The sequence below is a fragment of the Loxodonta africana genome, chromosome X (genome assembly GCF_030014295.1).
Source record: "Loxodonta africana isolate mLoxAfr1 chromosome X, mLoxAfr1.hap2, whole genome shotgun sequence".
Lineage (NCBI taxonomy): Eukaryota > Metazoa > Chordata > Mammalia > Proboscidea > Elephantidae > Loxodonta > Loxodonta africana.
The window spans coordinates 146,408,176-146,429,219 of NC_087369.1; the positions used below are offsets into that span (position 1 = coordinate 146,408,176).

The 21,044-nt window shown below is 36.7% G+C and overlaps 1 protein-coding gene across 7 annotated transcripts in view; it reads right to left on the reverse strand.

Annotated features, from left to right (window-relative positions):
- Positions 1-21,044, reverse strand: part of TENM1 (teneurin transmembrane protein 1) — a 618,409-nt gene that overhangs the window by 191,663 nt on the left and 405,702 nt on the right. For 4 of the 7 annotated variants that reach the window (XM_064277561.1, XM_064277560.1, XM_064277562.1 and 1 more), the window contains exons 10-11: positions 14,455-14,640; positions 10,878-11,024 (exon numbers count right to left, since the gene is read on the reverse strand). In XM_064277561.1, the coding sequence (XP_064133631.1) occupies positions 10,878-11,024; positions 14,455-14,640 (333 nt within the window). Of the gene's footprint in view, positions 1-10,877; positions 11,025-12,872; positions 12,897-14,454; positions 14,641-21,044 lie in introns of all 7 variants that reach the window. The other 3 variants (XM_010594654.3, XM_003414757.3, XM_003414758.4) reach the window with 1 other exon arrangement.

Sequence of the window (21,044 nt, forward strand, 5' to 3'; positions counted from 1 at the left end):
GAAAAACTGCTTTTCAAATGCGCAGTCACCTTTATCTTACATTCAGTTGGCAACAAATGCACTAGTAATAATCAGAACGGGCATTCACATGTTTCGGACTCTCAACCACACAATTCCAACTTATTTTTGAAGAGAAAGACACTTGAAGTAAACACTAATGCCAAAATGCTTCTCAAAACTGGACTCTAAACCTAAACACAGACCAATTTAAAATTGAGACTCACATTCTCATCTAGCTATGTGTCATATATTCCAAGCTAACATTTTGGATTTAATAGTCGGTTATTATAATCATGAAAGGATATATAGCATAATATTTATAATAAGGTATAAATTGGGATTTTAATGACAAAAAAAAAAAAAAGAGAAGTGCAATTTGCCAAATCTTGTTTAGCTTCTGGATCTGAACCCTTGAAAAATTCTTGAATGTCAAAAGCTAAATTTTAAGACCAATAATAGCATTGTGACCCCCAAAGTGTAATTCGTATGTGAGCCCAATAATGGGAAACGATCTATTTACCAATTATCACATTGGATAACACCCCATACCGTATGTCTAGACTGTTACAAAGAAGTGCAAATGACAGTCACACTGGATGTATATATATATATATTTTTTACTATTAATGGTTCTTTTATGATTCTGAATTGCAAGCTGTGGCACCCCAGTGACAGCCAGGCTCAGGGTTTCAGATATGGACATACCAAATGTTGACTGATTTTACTTTGGGAGCCTGCTCCCTTCAAAGGAATAAAAATAAAAACTAGCTAGCTTACAGAGTTAAAGCTAGCTTAGAGGGAGCTTAAACTGCTTTGAAGGACTAAGCATAGCATTCACCGTTTCTGGCTTTGCCTACCATTTAGGGACTATGCCAGCTGGCTCATTTGGTGCTGATGAAGATCAAGGACACTGGTTTCTTCTCCAGGTGATCAAGTCATCCTACTTAAATTTTGCATACTAAATGTATACCTTTGGTTGCAAGAGGGCTTAGACAAGGGAAATGGATGATTTTGGGGAAACCCATGTTTTCCTAATCCTAAAAATGGATTTATGAATATATATCCCTTTGAGGATAGCACCCATAAAAACTGGGCAGCCAGTTCATGTTAGGGTAGCCAAAAGGATTTGGAAACATGTAAAGATTAGTTAATATTTGCCACCTATCCCTGCAACAACCCTGTTAGATAGGCATTCTCATTTTACAAATAAAAAAGGCACGGCTAGATGTGGTTGCACAGTTGCTAGTCATCTGGGAGTCTTATTAACACCCAAGTATTCTGAGTGCAAATCACACATTCATTTCATAGTAGTGGTCTCATACAATATTTGCCCTTTTGTGATTGACTTATTTCACTCATCCTAATGCCACCCAAATTCATCCATGCTGTGAGATGCTTTGCAGATTCATCATTGTTCTTTATCGTTGCATAATACTCCATTGTGTGTGTGTACCATAGTTTGCTTACCCTTTCATCTGTTGACAGGCACCTAGGTTGGTTCCATCTTCTTGGTATTGTGAATAATTCTGCAATGAACACGGGTGTGCATATGTCTATTCGTGTGACATCTCTTATTTCCCTAGGGTATATTCCTAGGTAAAAACATACTTTGGAGTGATATCTTGGATAAAACCGATGCCTTTGAGTTGTGGTGTTGGCAAAGAATATTGAATATACCATGGACTGCCAGAAGAACAAACAAATCTGTTTTGGAAGAAGTACAGCCAAAATGCTCATTAGAAGCTAGAATAGAGTGACTTTGTCTCACATACTTTGGACATGTTGCCAGGAGGGACCAGTCCCTGGAGAAGGACATCATGCTTGGTAGAAGGTCAGTGAAAAAGAGGAAGACCCTCAATGAGATGGAATTGACACAGTGGCTGCAACAATGGGCTCAAGCATAACAGCAATCATGAGGATGGCACAGGATCGAGCAGTATTTTATTTTCTTGTACACAGAATCGCTATGATTCGGAACTGACTCAATGGCACCTAACAAAAACAATGTTAAATAGGAGAGGTGATAAAGGGCATCCTACGTGCATTCATTTCATCATCATGATCTAAGTAGTGAGTATTACTAATACTGACCTATGCTGTAAGACTTCCAAGTGCCTGACCACATGTAGCTATTTAGAGCACAGGTAGTGGTTAACAGCAAAGAACCAGACTATTTTGGTTCTAATCTTACCTTGTCACTTATAATCTACATGATCCTGGACAAATCAGTTCAACTCTTGCATTCTCAGTTTCCTCATCTGTAAAATGGGGATTATAATAATACCTACCCCATAGAGTTGTTGTTAAGGAGCACTTGTTATAAAAATTGTAAAAGCTTAGCACGGTGTGTAGCATATAGCAAAAAAAAAAAAAAATTAGCTATTATTATTATACCGAATTCTATAGCCTATACAGACTGCAGAGTCCTAGGGATAGAGGCCTATGGTCCCAATGGCAGCTTAAAATGTTTAGACTTACTTCTATAGAATTTGCCTTATTGCTCATCAGAGGGCAATTACCTTCTGTATACCAAGTCTAGTTTGTCGAAATGTGTCATTTTGTGAACTCTGCTTGGTTAGGTTGTCGTGTAGGTAGGATCCTATGTAGCTCTGAGTAGAACAGACACTAATGCTACAGTAACTCCTCACTCATTGAATTTCACTAATTCAGAATTTGTCATCATTTGGACAGAGGCTGGATTACAGCTTAATCTTTCCAGCATCTATGGAAAAGAGATCTGCTAAGAAAACTAATAACGAGAAAGAAATTGAAGGGCCGATCATTCCAATGACTCAGTAAAACAAAATCTTCACAGGCATGTTAGAAACCCATAAACAACGCACTAATTATAAATCTTTCATTACTCTTTACTAAAGTAGGCCCCTGGTAGGCAGCTCTGTTAGCTTAGCCGTTGTTATATGCATTGAAGGGACTATGATTATTTCCTTTGGAAATAGTTTATAATTCATTATTTTCATTTATTCCAGCTGACTTTCACCCCTAAGGTTTTGCTGTATTACTAAAGAGAAAGTGGGAGAAGCTCAGTACACTCGGGACTTGGCCTGCTCAAACAACTGTTATTGCTATAACCTCATAGCATCTCCTTTTTCTGGGTCATGAAAGTAAACTGTTAACATGCCACCAATGTTCATGCCCCCGCTCCCCTGTTTGCTATTGATGGCTTCCTATATCACTCAGACTAAAAGTCCAAGTCCTGTCAATGGCCTGCTTGCTCACGGTCCTGCTCTTCACTGTCTTCCTCTTATCTGTCTGACCATATATCCTACTATCCCCTGCCTCCTGATCTCAAGAGCTATTCTTTGATGTTTCCAGGCATGGTCCTTGTATCAGGGCCTTTGCAGTCACCATTTCTCTGCCTGAAATGTTCTCCCAGATCTCCACATGGATCACCCCTCACCTCCTTCAGATCTTCACTCAAAGACCACCTTCTCAGTGAGGCTTTTTCTCATCATTTTATTTTAAATCCCATCCCTGTCCAACGCTCCTTATCCCTTTATTTTCTCCTTCAATTTTTGTCCATAGCATTTAGCACCTTCTACTACACATTTTTTTTTTTTTTTTTACAATTTATTTGGTTAATCGTCTGCCTCTCAGAGGCAGGGGTTTTGTCATTTTGATTCGTTATTTCCACAGTGCCTGGAACGGTGCCTGGCTCAAAGTAAGCATTCAATAAATACTTATTGAATGGATAAATGGATGTCTGAAAAGTCCTGTTTCTAAGACATTTGTAAATTTACCTAGAGATTAATACACATTCAAGCAATGCATCAAAATATATAGTAAATTATTAACAGATTCTTCATTGATAGCACACCTTTATTGCCCACTTTAAATTCCTGTATTTCAAGCATTATCTCATTCGTTGTCACCACTGCAAAGCAGGCAGATGTCAAGTACTACAAGCCTTGGTTTATAGATGATATGATAGACCAAGGGGGTAAGTACTTTGGCACTGTTACCCAGTCAGAGAGTGGTGAACTCTGTTATAGAGTTTAGGTTTTCCAACTTCCCCTTGCATCTAGAAGTTCTTGGCAGTGTAGATTCTCATAACTAAGCAACGACCTTTTAATAAATGGGTTGCTTGGTGTCTTAGTTACCTAGTGCTGCTATAACAGAAACGTAACAAGTGGGTGGCTTTAACAAACAGAAATTTATTTTCTCACAGTTTAGGAGGCTAGAAGTCCAAATTCAGGGTGCCAGCTCTAAGGGAAGGCTTTCTCTTTCTGGTGGCTCTGGAGGAAGGCCCTTGTCTCTTCAGCTTTTGCTTCCTGGCTCCTTGGGCATCTCCATGTGTCTTGGTATCTCTCTTACCCCATCTCTGCTCTGCTCCCTTGTTTAATCTCTTTTATATCTCAAAAGACATTGACTCAAGATACACTTTACACTAATCCCGTGTCATTGACATAACAAAGAAAACCCATTTCCAAATGGGATTATAACCACAGGCATAGAAGTTAGAATTTACAACACATGTTTTTAGGTGGCACAGTTCAATCCATAACACTTGGAAATGGGGGAGTACTGTCAGAAGGGACTACTTGGGAATATGCTTTCTGATGCTAGATCCTTTGTCCCCAAACAAATCTCAAAAGTAAATGTGAAGAGGGTACCTAGCATTAAACAGCAAATGTTATCAATTTGTTGCTCCTTCTATTTCATTTGCCTATTTATTAAACACTGCAGCATGTTGGTGACATTCAAAACATGAGGCTTATTGATCCATGAGGTGATATGTGTTCATAACTCACCCATGGTGCTGATTTCTAGATCTAGAAACACTACATTATAAAACAGGTTTGCAAATAGCTACTTGCTGTTAATGAATAGTGACTTGTTATGAAGAATGGTTCCTGGAAAATCATTCTCTTTTAGGCAATTAACTTATTGATTTTACCAGTGAATATAGACGACTGAGGGAGTTTGTTCCAAAGAAGCTTGGACAAATGTGTGCCAAATACTTAAAATATTAGGGAAAAAGGCCATTCTGATTAAACACTCTTATTAAGTATCTTTTTAACTTCCTTGATGATCTTTCCACAATGTCAGAAACCATTTTCATTCCTCTATAACTAGAGTGAATAAAAGAGAATCAAACATAACTGCAGATCTTAAAAAACTCACAATGTTCTGTATGGTCCTGTCCCTGTCTACTTTCATGTTGCCATTTCCCACCACTGTCTCCCTGACTCACTGTATTCCAACTACAATGATTTACTTTCATTTTACTAGAAGAACCTAGTACATTTCCATATCAGGGCATTTTCACATACCGTTTCCTTTGGCTGGAACATTCTTCCCCTGATCCATGTGAGGCCTTGCTTACCCCCCCATTCTCTAGACTAGGTTGTTGTTATTGTTGTTGTTAGGTGCCGTTGAGTTGGTTCTGACTTATTGTGACACTGTGCACAACAGAACGAAACACTGCCCAGTCCTGCGCCATCCTCACAATCGTTGTTATGCTTGAGCCCATTGTTGCAGCCACTGTGTCAATCCACCTCGTTGGGGGTCTTCCTCTTTTCCACTGACCCTGTACTTTACCAAGCATGATGTCCTTCTCCAGGGTCTAGTCCCCCCTGACAACATGTCCAAAATATGTAAGATGCAGTCTCACCATCCTTGCTTCTAAGGAGCATTCTGGTTGTACTTCTTCAAGACAGATTTGTTTGTTCTTCTGGCAGTCCATGGTATATTCAATATTCTTTGCCAAAAGACTAGGTTAGGTCCCTTATACGCATTTGCAGCACCTTAAAATATTTACAGCAGTTTCTGCAGTTGTAAATATATAGTTATTTGCGTGGTTTTGTTTAATATCTCTTTTTCTTGCTAGACCACAAGCTCCATGAGGGCAGAAACCTGACTTGTTCATTTTCTCCACAGTGGCAAGCACAATACTTGGCACACAATAGCAATGAATGAATGGAAAACTGGGTACCCCATGTGAAATATCTGGATGAAAAGTAAATATTTTAGTTCAACATTTGGATCGGTACTATCCAGTAGAACTTTCTGTGATGATAGAAATGTTCTATATCTGTGCTGTACAGTATGGAGGCCACTAGCTTCATGTAGCTATTGAGCATTTGTGATGCGGCTAGCGAGACTGATGAACTGAATTTTAAATTTTATTTAAATAGCCTCATGTGGGTATTGAACCCTTGAAATGTGGCTAGGTCAACTGAGGAACTGAAATTCTAATGTTATTTGAGTTGAAATTTAAATAGTCACATGTAGCTAAGTAGCTACTATAATTGGACAGTACAGATTCGGATGTCTCCAAATATTTAGATGTTGGATGGTTTATAAATTGAGACAAACAACATGAAACAGTTTTAAATTCTTCCAAAGTCCAATTCATCATTTTTTTTTCCTTTTGTGATTTCTCGTGTTGTTTTTAGGTTTAAGAAATCCTTTCCCATCGTAAAAGCTGATTATTATTCACCTATATTTTCTTCTAATTGTGTTTGAGTTTTCTTTTACCTTTAACTCATTAATTCAGCTAGCGTGTTTCCATTTATCTTTTTTTTTTTTTTTTTGGTATACGGTATGAATTGAACATCTGAGTTTCTTTTTTCCCTTAATACTTGTCCCAGCACCATTTATTCCATAATGCTTCTTTCCCCCACCGATTGTTGATGCCAGTTTTATAATATGCTAAAATTTTATTTGTACTTGGGTGTGTTCCAGAGCATTTATTCTGTTGTATTGATCTGTTTATTCTTATATCAGTATCACTCTGTTCTAATTATCACAGCTTTATAAAAACCCAGTGCCGTCGAGTCAACTCTGACTCATAGTGACCCTATAGGACAGAGTAGAACTGCCCCATAGAGTTTCCAAGGAGCACCTGGTGGATTGAAACTGCCAACCCTTTGGTTAGCAGCCATAGCACTTAACCACTACGCCACCAGGGTTTCCATCATAGCTTTATAATACGCTTTAATGTCTGATAGGTCTAGCTTCCTCTCACTATTCTTTAAGCTATCCTAATTCAGTTAATAATAATGTTTAAACTTTTTTCTCATGTCAGTTTATATGTGTGTGTAATGGACGGTGATCATATTTTCCAAACCCCAAATCAGAATACATGATTAACAAATAAAAATGTGGTCACCGTAATGTTAAGGCTCTTCCTCCAAGTATAGGATTGTGCACATGGCAGGTGCTTGTCCACTAAAGGGATCAATGAGGTCAAGAAATTCAGCAGGTTTGTGGCTTCTATAGTAATTAGTTCTTACATATATATATATATATACATATATACATATAATGCATAAGATAACTTTCCTTTTTTGTATGTTAAAAAAAACCAAAGGTTATTTGGTCTCTGTTCTTTTTTTTTGCTGCTCAAGGAGCTCTTAGGTAGCTCCTAGACCACTGTGTCATCCACATATTCATTGCAGCCCAATTAGTTACCGAGAGTCACAATGCATTGAATCAGAGTGCAACTAAAGTCAAAGCTGCAGGAAGTAGCAGGAATACCAATGAGTATGCAAAGCTTATCAGAATGCAAAAAAAAAAAAAAAAATCCCGCCATTCTTTAAGTATCAGGTATAATATGGAGTAATCAGGCAGCAGGCGCTTGAAGCAACTGCTAGAAAGTGATTTTTTTTTTAATTAGGAAGATTTCTTAAGAGTTAAATTGAAAACAATTAGAGCCAATTTTTAAAAATGGTTCAATTGGCACTTCCTGGTTTAATTAAAACACACACACATATACACACACGCACAAACAAGTAGGCAAATACTGATCAGACTCAACTAAATGAATCTGGCCCTTCTGGACAGTTGGAAAATGGAAACCACAAAATGAACGGCATTTAATGTATTCTTAAGAATAATATTTGAACAGTAGAAAATTGAATTATTGGCCTAAAATTGTAGTCAGGGGGCTTTCAGAGGTTATTCAATCCATCTTTCCATCTCAAGGTAGAAGTGCGTCTATATTTATCATCAATATCATCTTAATCCTACTAAAGGAAAAAAAAATAGGCAACTGGACTTCTCAGGGAGTCTTCCCCCGACTCCCTAAAGAGATAATCATAAAACTACACTAAGCTCAAATCATTGTCTTTGATTTTTAATTCACACACAGACACACTGTTTTTAAGGAATGTTTAGAGATTAATACACATTGAGTAAAATCTTGTATACCTTTTGTATCTACATCCACAGACATTGAGAATTGATAATCAATCCATTAATTCATTAATATTAATTGATTCATTAAAAAATTTTGGTGCCTAGAGGTGACCTTGAGGCAATGAAAAATGCTTGATAATTAAATATTCAATTATTTTTAATCAAGCTGTACTTTACTAAGGCAGAAAACATTTTGTCTCACACCTGAGCTGGAACGCACAATTGCATACATTCTTAATGTATTTTCTCACCATAACTTTTAAACGAATACATCAATTGACGAATCTCTATTATTATCCAAATCCTTTTTGGAATGAGGTACACCACCTGGGTGTGTGCCCTGGCTCTCTCATATACTTGTTTTATGATCTTGAGCAACTTACTTAACTTTTCTATGCCTCAGTTTCCTAATTTGTAGAGTTAATAATAGTTTCTATCTCATGGGGCTACAAGGGTTAAATGAAATAATCCATATAAGCAGTTTAGAATAGTACCTGGAATATATTAAAACCTGAATACAGGCTAGATATTATTATTATTACTTATATTGGGCATATAACTATGAGCTGTGGGTCATGTTCACAGGGAACGAGAAAACCATAGAGATTGAATACAATGATGGATGTAGAGGAGTGGGCATAAGGGGCATATAATGAAAAGGAAGAAAAGGAAGATGAAGATGAGTCTAGGAAGGCCATAAAAGTCAACTAAGTAGTTGCTCAGTGTTATACCATTTGCATATCTCCCTCCTGCTTCCCAAACAAGTCTTCAAGATGGGAAGCAAACAGTCTCATTTCAGAAAATGGTCTGTTTGCCTCAGTTGATTCTCTCTCTCTTTCTCTGGTATAGTTTATTGTCTTTTAAGTGATTCACGTATAGTATCTCATTTAATACCTATAACAACTCTATTAGACAGTTTATGTTATTATAACCGCACTTTATAGATAAGGGAATTGAAGCACAGAGATGTCAAGAAACTTGTCCCAGGTCATAAAGCTGGTAAGTAAGTGGCAGAGCTGGTATTTGAACCTAGGAAATCTGACTTCAGAACCCTATGGCTTATCCACAAAGTTGCTTCCACTTAATTTTCATATGGTCTTATAACCTTTTAAGGTTGATAGCCAAAACAAGTATAGGAAGAAACTGTTACATCCAGTTTATTCAGTGCTTAAACTATGATTGCTACCTTACTGATTTAAGACCCATGTTCGAATTCAAATGAGAACACATGCATTTGTCTAAGCAGATATAGAAACCAAGGAGTCAAATTTAATGATCTACTTCATTTTAATCTAATAAGCAGAAATTAGAAAAACACTTTTCTGTTAAGTTCTTGGTTTCTGGAGTAGAAAGTGAGGAGACAGTAAGGATTTGCTGTTTTAGGGTCACTCAGAGGTGGCTTGAGCTGTTTTGAGGCTTGATTGTACAAAATATTAAATGCTTTTGTTTGCTTGAGTAAAATGGAAGCAGTTGCCCTGAGGCTTTGAGTCTAAATATGGCTTTTTAAAACATCATGTGCAACTCTCTTGAATTAAATATAAAAAATGTTACTGTGAATTGTCTTGGTGCTTTGTCCTTTGAAAGACATGAAGTGGTACTAAGAGGTAGAGACACAAGAGGGAGCTCTAAATAGCTGAGAACAAAGAAAGATAGTTCACGGTGAGCGTAGTGCAAGCTACACTAGCATCTGACAACTTAAACAATGGTGCATAAATTTAATTTTGCACAACACATGCCTTAGGTATTGGAGACAATGTGGTGTGGTAGTTAAGAAAAGAGTCTGAATTTATACAGCCCTGAATTGCAACCTTACCTCTGCTACTTTTTAGCTGTGTGACCTTGGTTAAGTCATTCATCTTCCCACCACCCTGATCATTAGTTTTCCTGTCCTATCAATGAGGAAACTAATAGTACCTGTAGCTCATATGCATTGGACAAATCTGCTGCAAAAAGACCTCTTTAAAGTGTTGAAAAGCAAAGATGTCACCTTGAAGACTAAGGTGATCCTGGCCCAAGCCATGGCATTTTCAATTACCTCATATACATGGGAAAGCTGAACAATGAATAAGGAAGACCGAAGAAGAATTGATGCCTTTGAATTATGGTGTTGGTGAAGGATATTGAATATACCATGGACTGCCAGAAGAACGAGTAAATCTGTCTTGGAAAAAATACAGCCAGAATGCTCCTTAGAAGTGGGAGGATGGCAAGACTTTGTCTCATGTACTTTGGACACATTATCAGGAGAGAACAGTTCCTGGAGAGGGACAGCATGGTTGGTAAAGTAGAGGGTCATCGAAAAAGAGGAAGACCCTTAATGAGAAGGGTTGTAATAGTAGCTGCAACAATGGGCTCAAGCATAGCAATGATTATGAGGATGGCACAGGACCACGAAGTATTTCATTCTGCTGTACACAGGGTGGCTCTGAGTCAGAACTAACTCAAGGGCACCTAACAACAAAAACATATCCCACAGGATTGTTGTGAGAATTAAATGAGATATAATGCATGCAAAGAGTCTGGAGCATTGCCTGGTCATAGCAAATATTCAATAAATAGTACCTTCTTTAAATTATTGGGATTAAGAGTATGGCCCTATATAGCTCAATATTCTTTGTATTGAGGATTCCTAATTTTGATCCTTGCCCAGGTTGGTCACTACTGTGCTAGAGGCTGGGCCATTCCTTTCTTATGTGAACATTTTATAAATGACTCACCTCCATCATTGTCCAGGTTATCTCCACAAAGCATTTCCATGACAACATTGCAGCCTGCCCCACTCCAGCCCACCTGACACACACAGTGCCAACCATTTTGATCCAGAGTACATCTCCCATTTCCAAAGCAGAGCCCTGGGCAGCCATCTGAAAGGACATCAGAGAGTAACAATCACATAGATATCAGAATGAGATTGGCCAATAATGGTGTATCTGTCTATAGGGAAGCATCTAATCATCTGGGCTCCATTCAGATGAGGTGTTGAATAAATGGAAAAGGATCTTGCTTGCTTGCAAAACCTTCCTTGGGAACTTGTTATCCCTTACTCTGCAGTGCTTTACCTTAGAGGGCCAATTAAGCATTATTAATGCTAACCCCAATTCTCAACCTCTGATTCACATAGGATTGAAACCGTGATGGGGACAAGGAATGTTTCTTTTTTAAAAAAAACATATCTCCTAATCTCAATCACAACTGCATGAAGACTGTTGTGTCTAGTTATGACCAATAAGTTGGAAAAAGGCAGCAATTTCTATGAAGAGAAACTTTCCCCTAACGACATCTAGCCTGTGCTGATTTTTCCCTTGCGACATATTGCTTCAGGACTTTGGTATGTTGGTATATAAAGTTCAGATCGTACCATTAAGTATTTGCTCATGGTGCCTTAGAAATGTGCTGCAGTTGTTTTGCATCTATTCATCTTTTTTCTTCAAGAGGCTAAGGATTGAATTTTTTTACTTCTCCTGGCATCTCTCTCAGAAGCTCACATAATATTATGAATGTAGTAAGTGCTCAATGAATGTTTATGGAATCAATGTATGCCAGGTTTAGACTTTCAGAATACTAGAGAATAGCTGGAGAAATATATTCAGGAGTAAATTGTTGAGCTTAAATGATCTTTAGTCATTGATAAAGCGCAAACACTGACAATGGTCTCTCTTTAGACTTTTAATTTCTCAGAGATGCCCTAGTCTTCATATCAGTAGTTCAGAGTTGGGCTACTCCAAAGGGCAACTGAGCACGTGTCAGGTGCTCAGTGGGCAGATGAATGATGACAGCAATAATGGCATTTAACTTCTGGGAATTTTCCCAGTAGCAATACAGGACCAGACCTGGATTTTACTGGAGATAGTACAATCAGTATTCTCTTTTCTGTCTTTGAAAGAAAATTCCAGAAGTATAAAGAGCTAAAAGAATAGCTTTTTTTTATCTGTAGAAATAACCCAGAGTTCCTTCCAAATGGTTTTCCAAACAACCATCAACACAACCAAAGGAAGAAAAAACTAAAAATGACCAATGGCTGTTATAAAATATGAATATATGTATCTTCATTATATATATATAATATATATGTGTATATATATATTATATATATATAATGTTCCCAAGAAGTGATATCTGACGGACATATATAGGTTTGAGAATGGAATTTATCTAGTTCCACTGGGATAGATACACAATGGTAAGGAGAAATTAGAGATAATTTGGGACACAGTCAATCTTCTGAGGCTGAGGTAATGAAAGGCACTAGGATTTCTGACAGAAAAATCCTCACTGTCTCTGTCAGCAGCAGATCCCTGGGTGGGATGAATGATGGGGTAGTCCTAGGAAGATATTTCTTCTGCCCTTGTAAGGATACTGTACAGGGACTTAGAGCTATATTGTTATGTTAAAGAAAAAAGCCAGATTTCTACCTAAACCTCATTTAATAATTACCTGTTTGTGTTATGAGCCCAGATACGCATATACACACACATGCAACTCAATGCGAAGACAAGGAAAAATAGTCCTTATACACTATGGCAAAAAGTGACTTTCTGATGTTGGAAAATCAAATGACTTTTTACAGTTATTATAGTATGAACTTAAAATATTATACTTAAACAAGATTGCCAAGGTAAAAGGGGGTGGGGAAACTACCCCCTTCCTTTCCCACATGCATATCTTCTGCTTAAATTATTTTTCTGATATAAAACTGGTGAGAAAATTCTTACCTCGGACGGCATCTAAATAGTGAGCTAAAAAAGGGGGAAAAGAGTGATTGAATGAATTTCTGGGAGACCAAAGATATACAACATGTACTAATGGTTGCCTGCTGCCTGAGAGAAGAGCAAAGTGTGAACTACTGAAATGCCTGAAGCTCAAAAGTTGGTACACTGGCCTGTGTAGTTTATGAATAACATTTTCTGTGGGAAAGATATTAATGGCTTTTCTGCAAGAAACTCTATTAGGCTTCCTAAAAAAGTGTCGTATTTCATTAAAAGTATAAGAACTGCATTTTTACATTTCAGTAATAACTTCCGTGAAAGAGTACTAGCTTGAACTTCTTATTAGTAATATCTTTAGAAGGGAATTTTGAAGTAACCACCTTTGGTAATCACCACAATATTTAAATCCTCTTATGTGAAGGCAATAAACTTACTGTAGTGCAAGAATGTAATTACTTAAGCTGCATCTGAATCTCACCCCTCACCACCTTTTTAATAAATCTTAAATATTTTCCACGGTCACAGAACAAGACTTACTGTACTTTTAGTAGAGTAGTAACGCAGTTTATTAAGATTATATGTTATATATATTATACATTTCTTTGGCAAGTTCCAACCATTATAACAAAATACTTTCACCTAAAAATGAAAGCTGTACTACGGTCTAGTGGTGAAAAAAAGCCCACAAACAATGAATTGGGTATCTAGAGGTCCACACTTGCCTTTGCTCTGGGTGAATTTTCTATGTGGTCATGGAATGCCAGTGGAACATTCTGCAACCCACTTTCCTTAGCTGAACAATGGGAATGGTACTTGTCTCTCTTTGTAAATAGGAAGCCTTTGTGGCAGGTACACATACATGTCAAAGACTTGGGTTTTTTTCAGAAAAATAAAGTGTTTTATAACGGAAAACTTTGATTATTGTTAATGTCTTTTGTAGTGTTGAGCTCATATGTAGATTAGTAATTATATAGGCTTTCCCATGCCCACAGACTATTTTCCCAGGCAGCAACCTGAAAATTTGTGCAACTGGTGACAAGGGATGAGAGAGGGTAGGTGCTTCAATGCAAACACTCTACACTACCGGATAAACAATTCAATACAGATGTTCTATTGCTGGTAGGTCAGGAGTGCATTTCTCATATACATTAAAGACAGCGTCTAATGATATCAAATAGCCCCTGTTAAAGTAGTCCCATTTAATGAAATTGCTTCTAAGTACTTTCAACCAAAACAACCTATACTTTTCAAAAGGAAAAATGGGCAGTGAATGTTACCTTTACAAAAGCACTTCTCTTATTAACCAATATTTCATTCCAATGTATCAGCTTTCATTTGAGTAACTCAAAACACTTGAAACCAGAAAATATAACTAATGAGAAAGGAAACGACTGAAGAAATAAACAGAATATTGTCAATAGTTTTAGAAACCTCCCAGTTCATAAAGCTTTCAAACTTGTGCCCAACTCTCCTTGTCATATTCTTCTCCAACCTCAAATTCTACTAAAAGCCTGGCTATTGACCCATTAGACTGTCTTTACTTCTTCAATTAATCCAATTTACTTTCTTTAAGTATGGTGGTACTTACCAATTGTGCAGTGGTCGCCCTCCCATCCAGGGCTACACTCACATTTTCCATCTTTGCATTGGCCATGCTCAGCACAGTGAGAGTGGCAGGAGCGTTCCTCACACGTTGGTCCTACCCAGCCTTCTTCACACTGGCAAATTCCCCTTGAGCAAACGCCATGGCTACCACACTCCATGGTGCAGAGCTCTGTTGGGAAGTCAAAGAAGATACATTGATATAGTTTATTAAAATCAGTATCCACTGTCTTCAAAAGACATTACCCAGTACCCAGTGCCGTGAAATCAATTCCGACTTATAGCGACCCTATGTACAGTAATACTTGAAACACATAAACAAAACGTCATAAAGGCCTTGAACATTTGAGTGAACTTCCAAAGATCTCTGTAAAATGGGGAGTTAAGTATATATGTATAAAACTCCAAGTCAGATAGATTCTGTTGTTGTGTTAGGTACCACTGAGTCTATTTCAACTCATGGCGACCCTATGTGACACAGTAGAACTCCTATAGGTTTTTCTTGGCTGTATTCTTTATGGCAGTAGATCACCAGGTCTTTCTCCCATGGTGCCACTGAGGGGGTTCGACCCTTCAACCTTTGGGTTAGCAGCTGAGTACTTAACTGTTGCAGCACCAGGGCTCCTCGAAATAGCACCTAGTCCCTATATTTTGGTCCTGAACCACTGATAGATAATTGGGATTTATAATTTCTGTTCTTGTAGTGAACCAGAAATTGTAATTCTGCTCCTTTAATTGCCTCCCTGATACAAGACCCCCAAAACTGGCACAGGCTTTCTAAGATTATGTAGCTTATTGGCCAAAGCCAATCAAATCAGAACATATTGGAACAAGTGGAGGCAAACATTTTGCATACATTGCTTTATACAACCACAGATTTTAGGTATAGAGGAATATATCATTCTTGTTCTTGCCTGAAAAATATTAGGAAGAGATGAACAGTATTGACAAAACAGTGAACTTGGCTGTTCTTAAACCATCTCAATATAAACCCTTAAATATTTTGGATATAATGTAGCAATTTAAAAAAATGCATGTCTTAGCTCACAAGAAAGACATATCCTCAAATGCTAGAAGCAAAGAGGATGGTAAGAGCCAAAGCAGCCTTGAGGGATTTTTAGACCCAGTAATGACTAGTGGCTTGAGTATTCATGTCCACGAAGGGAAAAGAGATGAAGCTTTGGGCCCATTTAGGATGGGGAGTTGGGCTGAAACTCTTACAAGAAAGCCAGGACCCTTGAATGACTGCAATTTCAGTGAGATAGAGACAAATTCTATCAACTAGCCCAGAGGGATGAAAAGGAAGCCCTGTGTGTATAAAATAGTAATAGTGATTAATTTGGGCAGTATAAAACAATACAGAAATGAAAATAAAAATACTTTATCCTAATAATAATAATATGTAAGATGAAGGAGTGTCCTGAGTGGCATATTTTAAAGCCTTGTATTATTTGGGAGTTAGGTAAGAGATACTTAGTTAAGTATGTATATAAAAACTTAAAGGTGGAATTCGGTTTGTAGTAATTCTGACCTAAGTAATTTTCCCTATTCCCTCCTGATGAGAACTAGAAAATCTGGACAAAACGTATTTTAAAAATATTCTGGAAGTTACTGGAGTTCACAAAACAGTAAGGAATTACTGGGCCAAGAGCAAGGAAAAAAAGAAAACCCAGAAAGATGTGCCTGACATCAGGGGATGCTTTTCCTCTAGAAGTGTCTGTCAATTCTGGTAGAAGTAGCTGGAAGGCTTAGAAGTTGGGCGGAACTTTTGACAGTCTTATGTGACAGAAAAAAAAATTTTGAATAGACAATGGCCAAAAAATTCCCAACACTGAAGAAAACATTAAGCCAAATATATACAGCAAAATTGAAGAAACTAAAAGGAGAAAAAGGCAAATTCGCAATCATAGCCAGAAGCTTTAGTACTCCCCTCTAATTAATTGACAGAACAAGCAGAAAACAAACGAGAAAGGATATGGAGTATTTGAGCAACATGATTAGCAAATTTGATCTAATTGCCTTGGAGTCGATTCCAACTCATAGCGCCCTTAAAGGACAGAGCAGAACTGCCTCATATGGTTTCCAAGACTGTAAATCTTAACAGAAGTATACTGCCACATCTTTCCAAGTGGCTGGTGGGTTCAAACTGCTGACCTTTCAGTTAGCAGCCAAGTGCTTAACCACTGCATCTCCAGGGCTCCTTAATTGCACTATAGAACACTGCAACAGGTGCCTACAAAATTTTCAAGTGTACATAGAACATTTATAAATATTGGCCATGTGCTGGGCTATAAAGCATGTTTCAACATATTTCAAAGTATTAAAATCATATATAGCATGTTTTCTGCCAAATATGGCATTAAACTTGAAATCAGTAGCAAAAGATAACTATAGAGTCCACATACGTTTGAAAATGAATAGTCTTCTGAATAAATTATAGAACAAAGAAGAAACAATGGAAATTAGAAAATATCTAGAAATAAATGAAAATGAAGGTATCACATATCAAAACTTATGTAATGTAGCTAAGCTATGTGTATAGGGACATTTTATAAAGTAGGAAAGAAAGCTAACTGAAAATCAATGAGCCAAGCATTCATTCAAAGAAACGAGAAATAGAAGAGCAAAGTAAACTCAAAGAAAGTAGAAAGAAAATGGTAATTATAAAAACTGAAATTAATGAAATAAGAACAAACATAACATAGAAAGTATCAACAAAGCCAACAGATGATCATTTGCACAGAACAATGAAAATGATAACCCCCTAGTGGGACATATCATAAAGAAACACCCAAATAACCAATATCAGGAGTGAAAAAGATGCCATTACTACAGATCCTACAGGTATAAAGTAAAATAAGAGGAAATTACAAACAACTGTTTGTCAGTACATTTGAAAATTTAGAAGAAATGGCAAATAGCAGTGAATAGAGTCCTAAAACAGACCCACTCATATAAGGGCACTTGATTTATGGCAAAGGTGGCACTTGCAAGAACAAGAATATTGTTTTTCATTAAATGGTGCTGGGAAAATTAAATATCCATTAGAAAAAAAAATTAATTTCTACCTCACTTCATCCCCCAAATTAATTCCAGGTAGGATATAATAAATATAAACCAACAAAGCTTCTAGAATACAACATAAGAGAATAATGTTATGATCTTAGGGTAGTGAAGGATTTTTTTTAACAGTACACAAAAAGCACCAACCATAAAGGAAAAATTAAAAATACTGACTGCATCAAAATTAAGAGCTTTTTATCAAAAGACAGAGATCAGACATGCCACAGAGTGGGAAAATATATTCATAGCAAATATAACTAAGAACTGAACAGTACTTCACAAAAGAGAATAGCCAAATGGCCAATAAGGATATGGAAAGGTGTTCAGCATCATCACTCATCAGTAAGATGCAAATTAAAATGACAATGAGATACCACTGCACATCTATGGGTATGTTTAAGATTTAAAAGCATGACATTTACAAGTACTGGAGTACCTGGGTGGTGAAAATGGTTAACCTGTTTGGCTGCTAAATGAAAGGTTGGAGGTTTGAGTCCACCCAGAGGCACCTCAGAAGAAACACCTGGCAGTCTACCTTCAAAAAAACCATTGAAAACCCCATGAAGCACAGTTCTACTCTGACACACTTGGGGTTGCCATGAGTTGAAATCTACTCCATGGCAATCGGTTTTTCTTACAAGGTGTCGTCAATGTGAAGCAACAGAAAAATCTCATACACGTCAGGTGGTTGTGTAAGTTGGTAAAACAACTTGGGAAAACTATTTGATGTTATCCACTGAAGCTGGATATATGTATGTCCTGTGACTCAGAAATTCCACTTATCAGTATTTACTCACCAGAAATGCAAGTAAGCACATAATCACCAAAAGATATGTATAAAAATGTTCATAGCAGAATTATATGGAATAGCCCCCAAACGAAAACAACCCGAATGTCCATCAAAAATCCAAAAAAATCCACCAAGTAAAACCCATTGCCGTCAAGTCAATTCCTACTTGTAGTGACGCTATAGGACAGAGTAGAACTGCCCCATAGAGTTTCCAATGAGCGCCTGGTGGATTTGAACTGCCGACGTTTTGGTTAGCAGCTGTAGCACTTAACCACTATGCCACCAGGGTTTCCCCATCAACAATAGATTAGATAATTAATTGTGGTAATCACGGGAAGAAATAGTACACCACAATGAAAAACGATATCTACAGCAACACTCCGTAATATGGAGAAATCTCAAAAACTAATGCTGAGTGAAAGTGAAAGAAATCAGAAAGAGGATCATAATACTATTCCATTGGGGAGGAGGGGATAAGGGAGTAACGACTGAGGCAAGGGACACAAAGAAGGCTTCCAGGGGAGGTGTCCTATTTCTTGACCTGGGTTGTGGTTACACAGGTGTATTCATACTTTGATAATCATTGAGCTTTACCCTTACAAAATTTCATACTTTTCTCTATGTGCTATATTTTAATAAAATATTTTTGAAAAATTAAAGATAACCACTAAAGAACAGAAACAGAATAAACAGCATTTTACCCATTAGAGGAGGAAAAAGAATGAAGAAACTCGATCAACCAAAGAAAAGGCAGAAAAAATATTGGAAATAGACACAAAAGATGACAGAATATAAATCCAAACCTATCCGCACTCCCAGTACATAAAAACAAACAAATTGAACTTGCAATTATAAGAGAGAGAACCTGGGATCGAATGAGAACAAAAATTTAGTTATGTTCTATTTATAAAAATTTATAAAAGATATGCTAAAAACATACTAACACAGAAAAGTTAGAAATGAAAGAAAAAAGGCAAACTGGAAAAACACCACCCTAGAGAAAGTCAGAATAGCTATAATATTATCAGACAAAATAGACTTCAAAGCATAAAGCATTATTATGGATAAAGAGAGCCATTACATTTTGATAAAAGAAATAATTCACCAGGGAGATACAACAATCCAAACCCTGTATGAAAACAGAGCTTTAAATATATAAAGCAAAGCCTGACAGACTTATGAAGCAAAATTGAAAAATTGTGCAATCAGCAGTAGAAAGAATACGCAGATCAAAAATCAGTGAAGATGTAAAAAAATTGAAAAGCCCAATTAACAACTTTAATGGACATTTATAGAACCTCAAAGCCTTGACAATACAATACAAATTCTTTTCAAACACACACAGAATATCTCCAAAAACTGACGTTTAGTTCACAATGCAAGCTTCAACAAATGGCAGATTCCACATTATTCAGATCATATCATCTCAGCAAATGCAGCAAAATTAGAAATCAATATATGAAAAGATGGGGGGAAAAACCCAGAAAATTGCTCTTCAAAAACACCCTTTAAATTAACTCATGACTTATAGTTTTAAATTTATACTGGAAATTAGGAGATTTGGAACTGAACAGCAATAAAAATGCTATATATAAAATCTGTGGGCTGCAGCTTAAACAGTATTTAGAGGTAATTTACAGCCTTAAATGCATTTAGCAGAAAAAAAGAGCATCTGAAAATTAATGAGCAATTGTCCATCTCAAACAGTTGGAAATGAGACTACATATAAGTTAAAAAGTTAAAGGGGGGAAATAATAAAGATATGAAGAGAAAATAAAACCAGAAACAAAGAAACAGTAGAGAAGATCAACAAAACCAAAATCTGGGTTTGTGACATCAACTAAATAGAGAAACCTCTGGCAAGGTAGAGAAAGAGAGAAAGAAAAGGAAAGATACAAATGAACATTAAAGATCAGAATTTAAAAATAAATGAGAGAATGCTATGAACATTATGCCAGTAAATTTGAAAACTTAGATGAAAAAAAAAAAGGACTGGAAAAGAAATAGAAAACCTGAATACTCATTAAATACACTGAGAATGGCCAGATGGTTTTACAGGTGTATTTTGCCAGTCTTTCAAAGGAGAGATAATCTCTATTTTAAATAAATTATACCAGAGAATAGGAAGAGAGAGAAAGCTCCCCGAATCATTTTGTGAGGCTGCTATAATGTAGTTCCAAAATGGGGTAGGAAAAGGAAAAAGGACTTTTTTCAACAGGCCAATTTCTCTTACAAACATGGTTGCAAAAATCCCCAATAAAATATCTGGAAATCCAACTAGCAATCTACACACACACACACACACAGACATCCCCCCGCCAATATATAAATCCCAACCAAGGAAGCAGAATGCTAGGATACTTCAACTTTAGAAAATCTATTACTATAATTCACCATTAAATTAATCCATTTTACTTTAATTTATTTCATAACAGATTAAAGAAAAATCGTCATCTTACTATATGCAGAAAGAGCACTGTATAAAATTTAATTCTTATTTAGGATAAAATCTTTTAGCAAAATAGGGCTAGAAGGGAACTTATTGAATATGACAATGTGATTTAGCAGTATCCTATTGTAAACATCCTACCTATTGATACAGTAATAGAGATATCCCCCTTAAAGTCAGAAGTACTAGGATTAACTACTGATCTAATTCAAGGCTGTACTGAAGGTCATAGCCAGCACAACAAGGCAACCAAAACTATAAAATATATAATGCC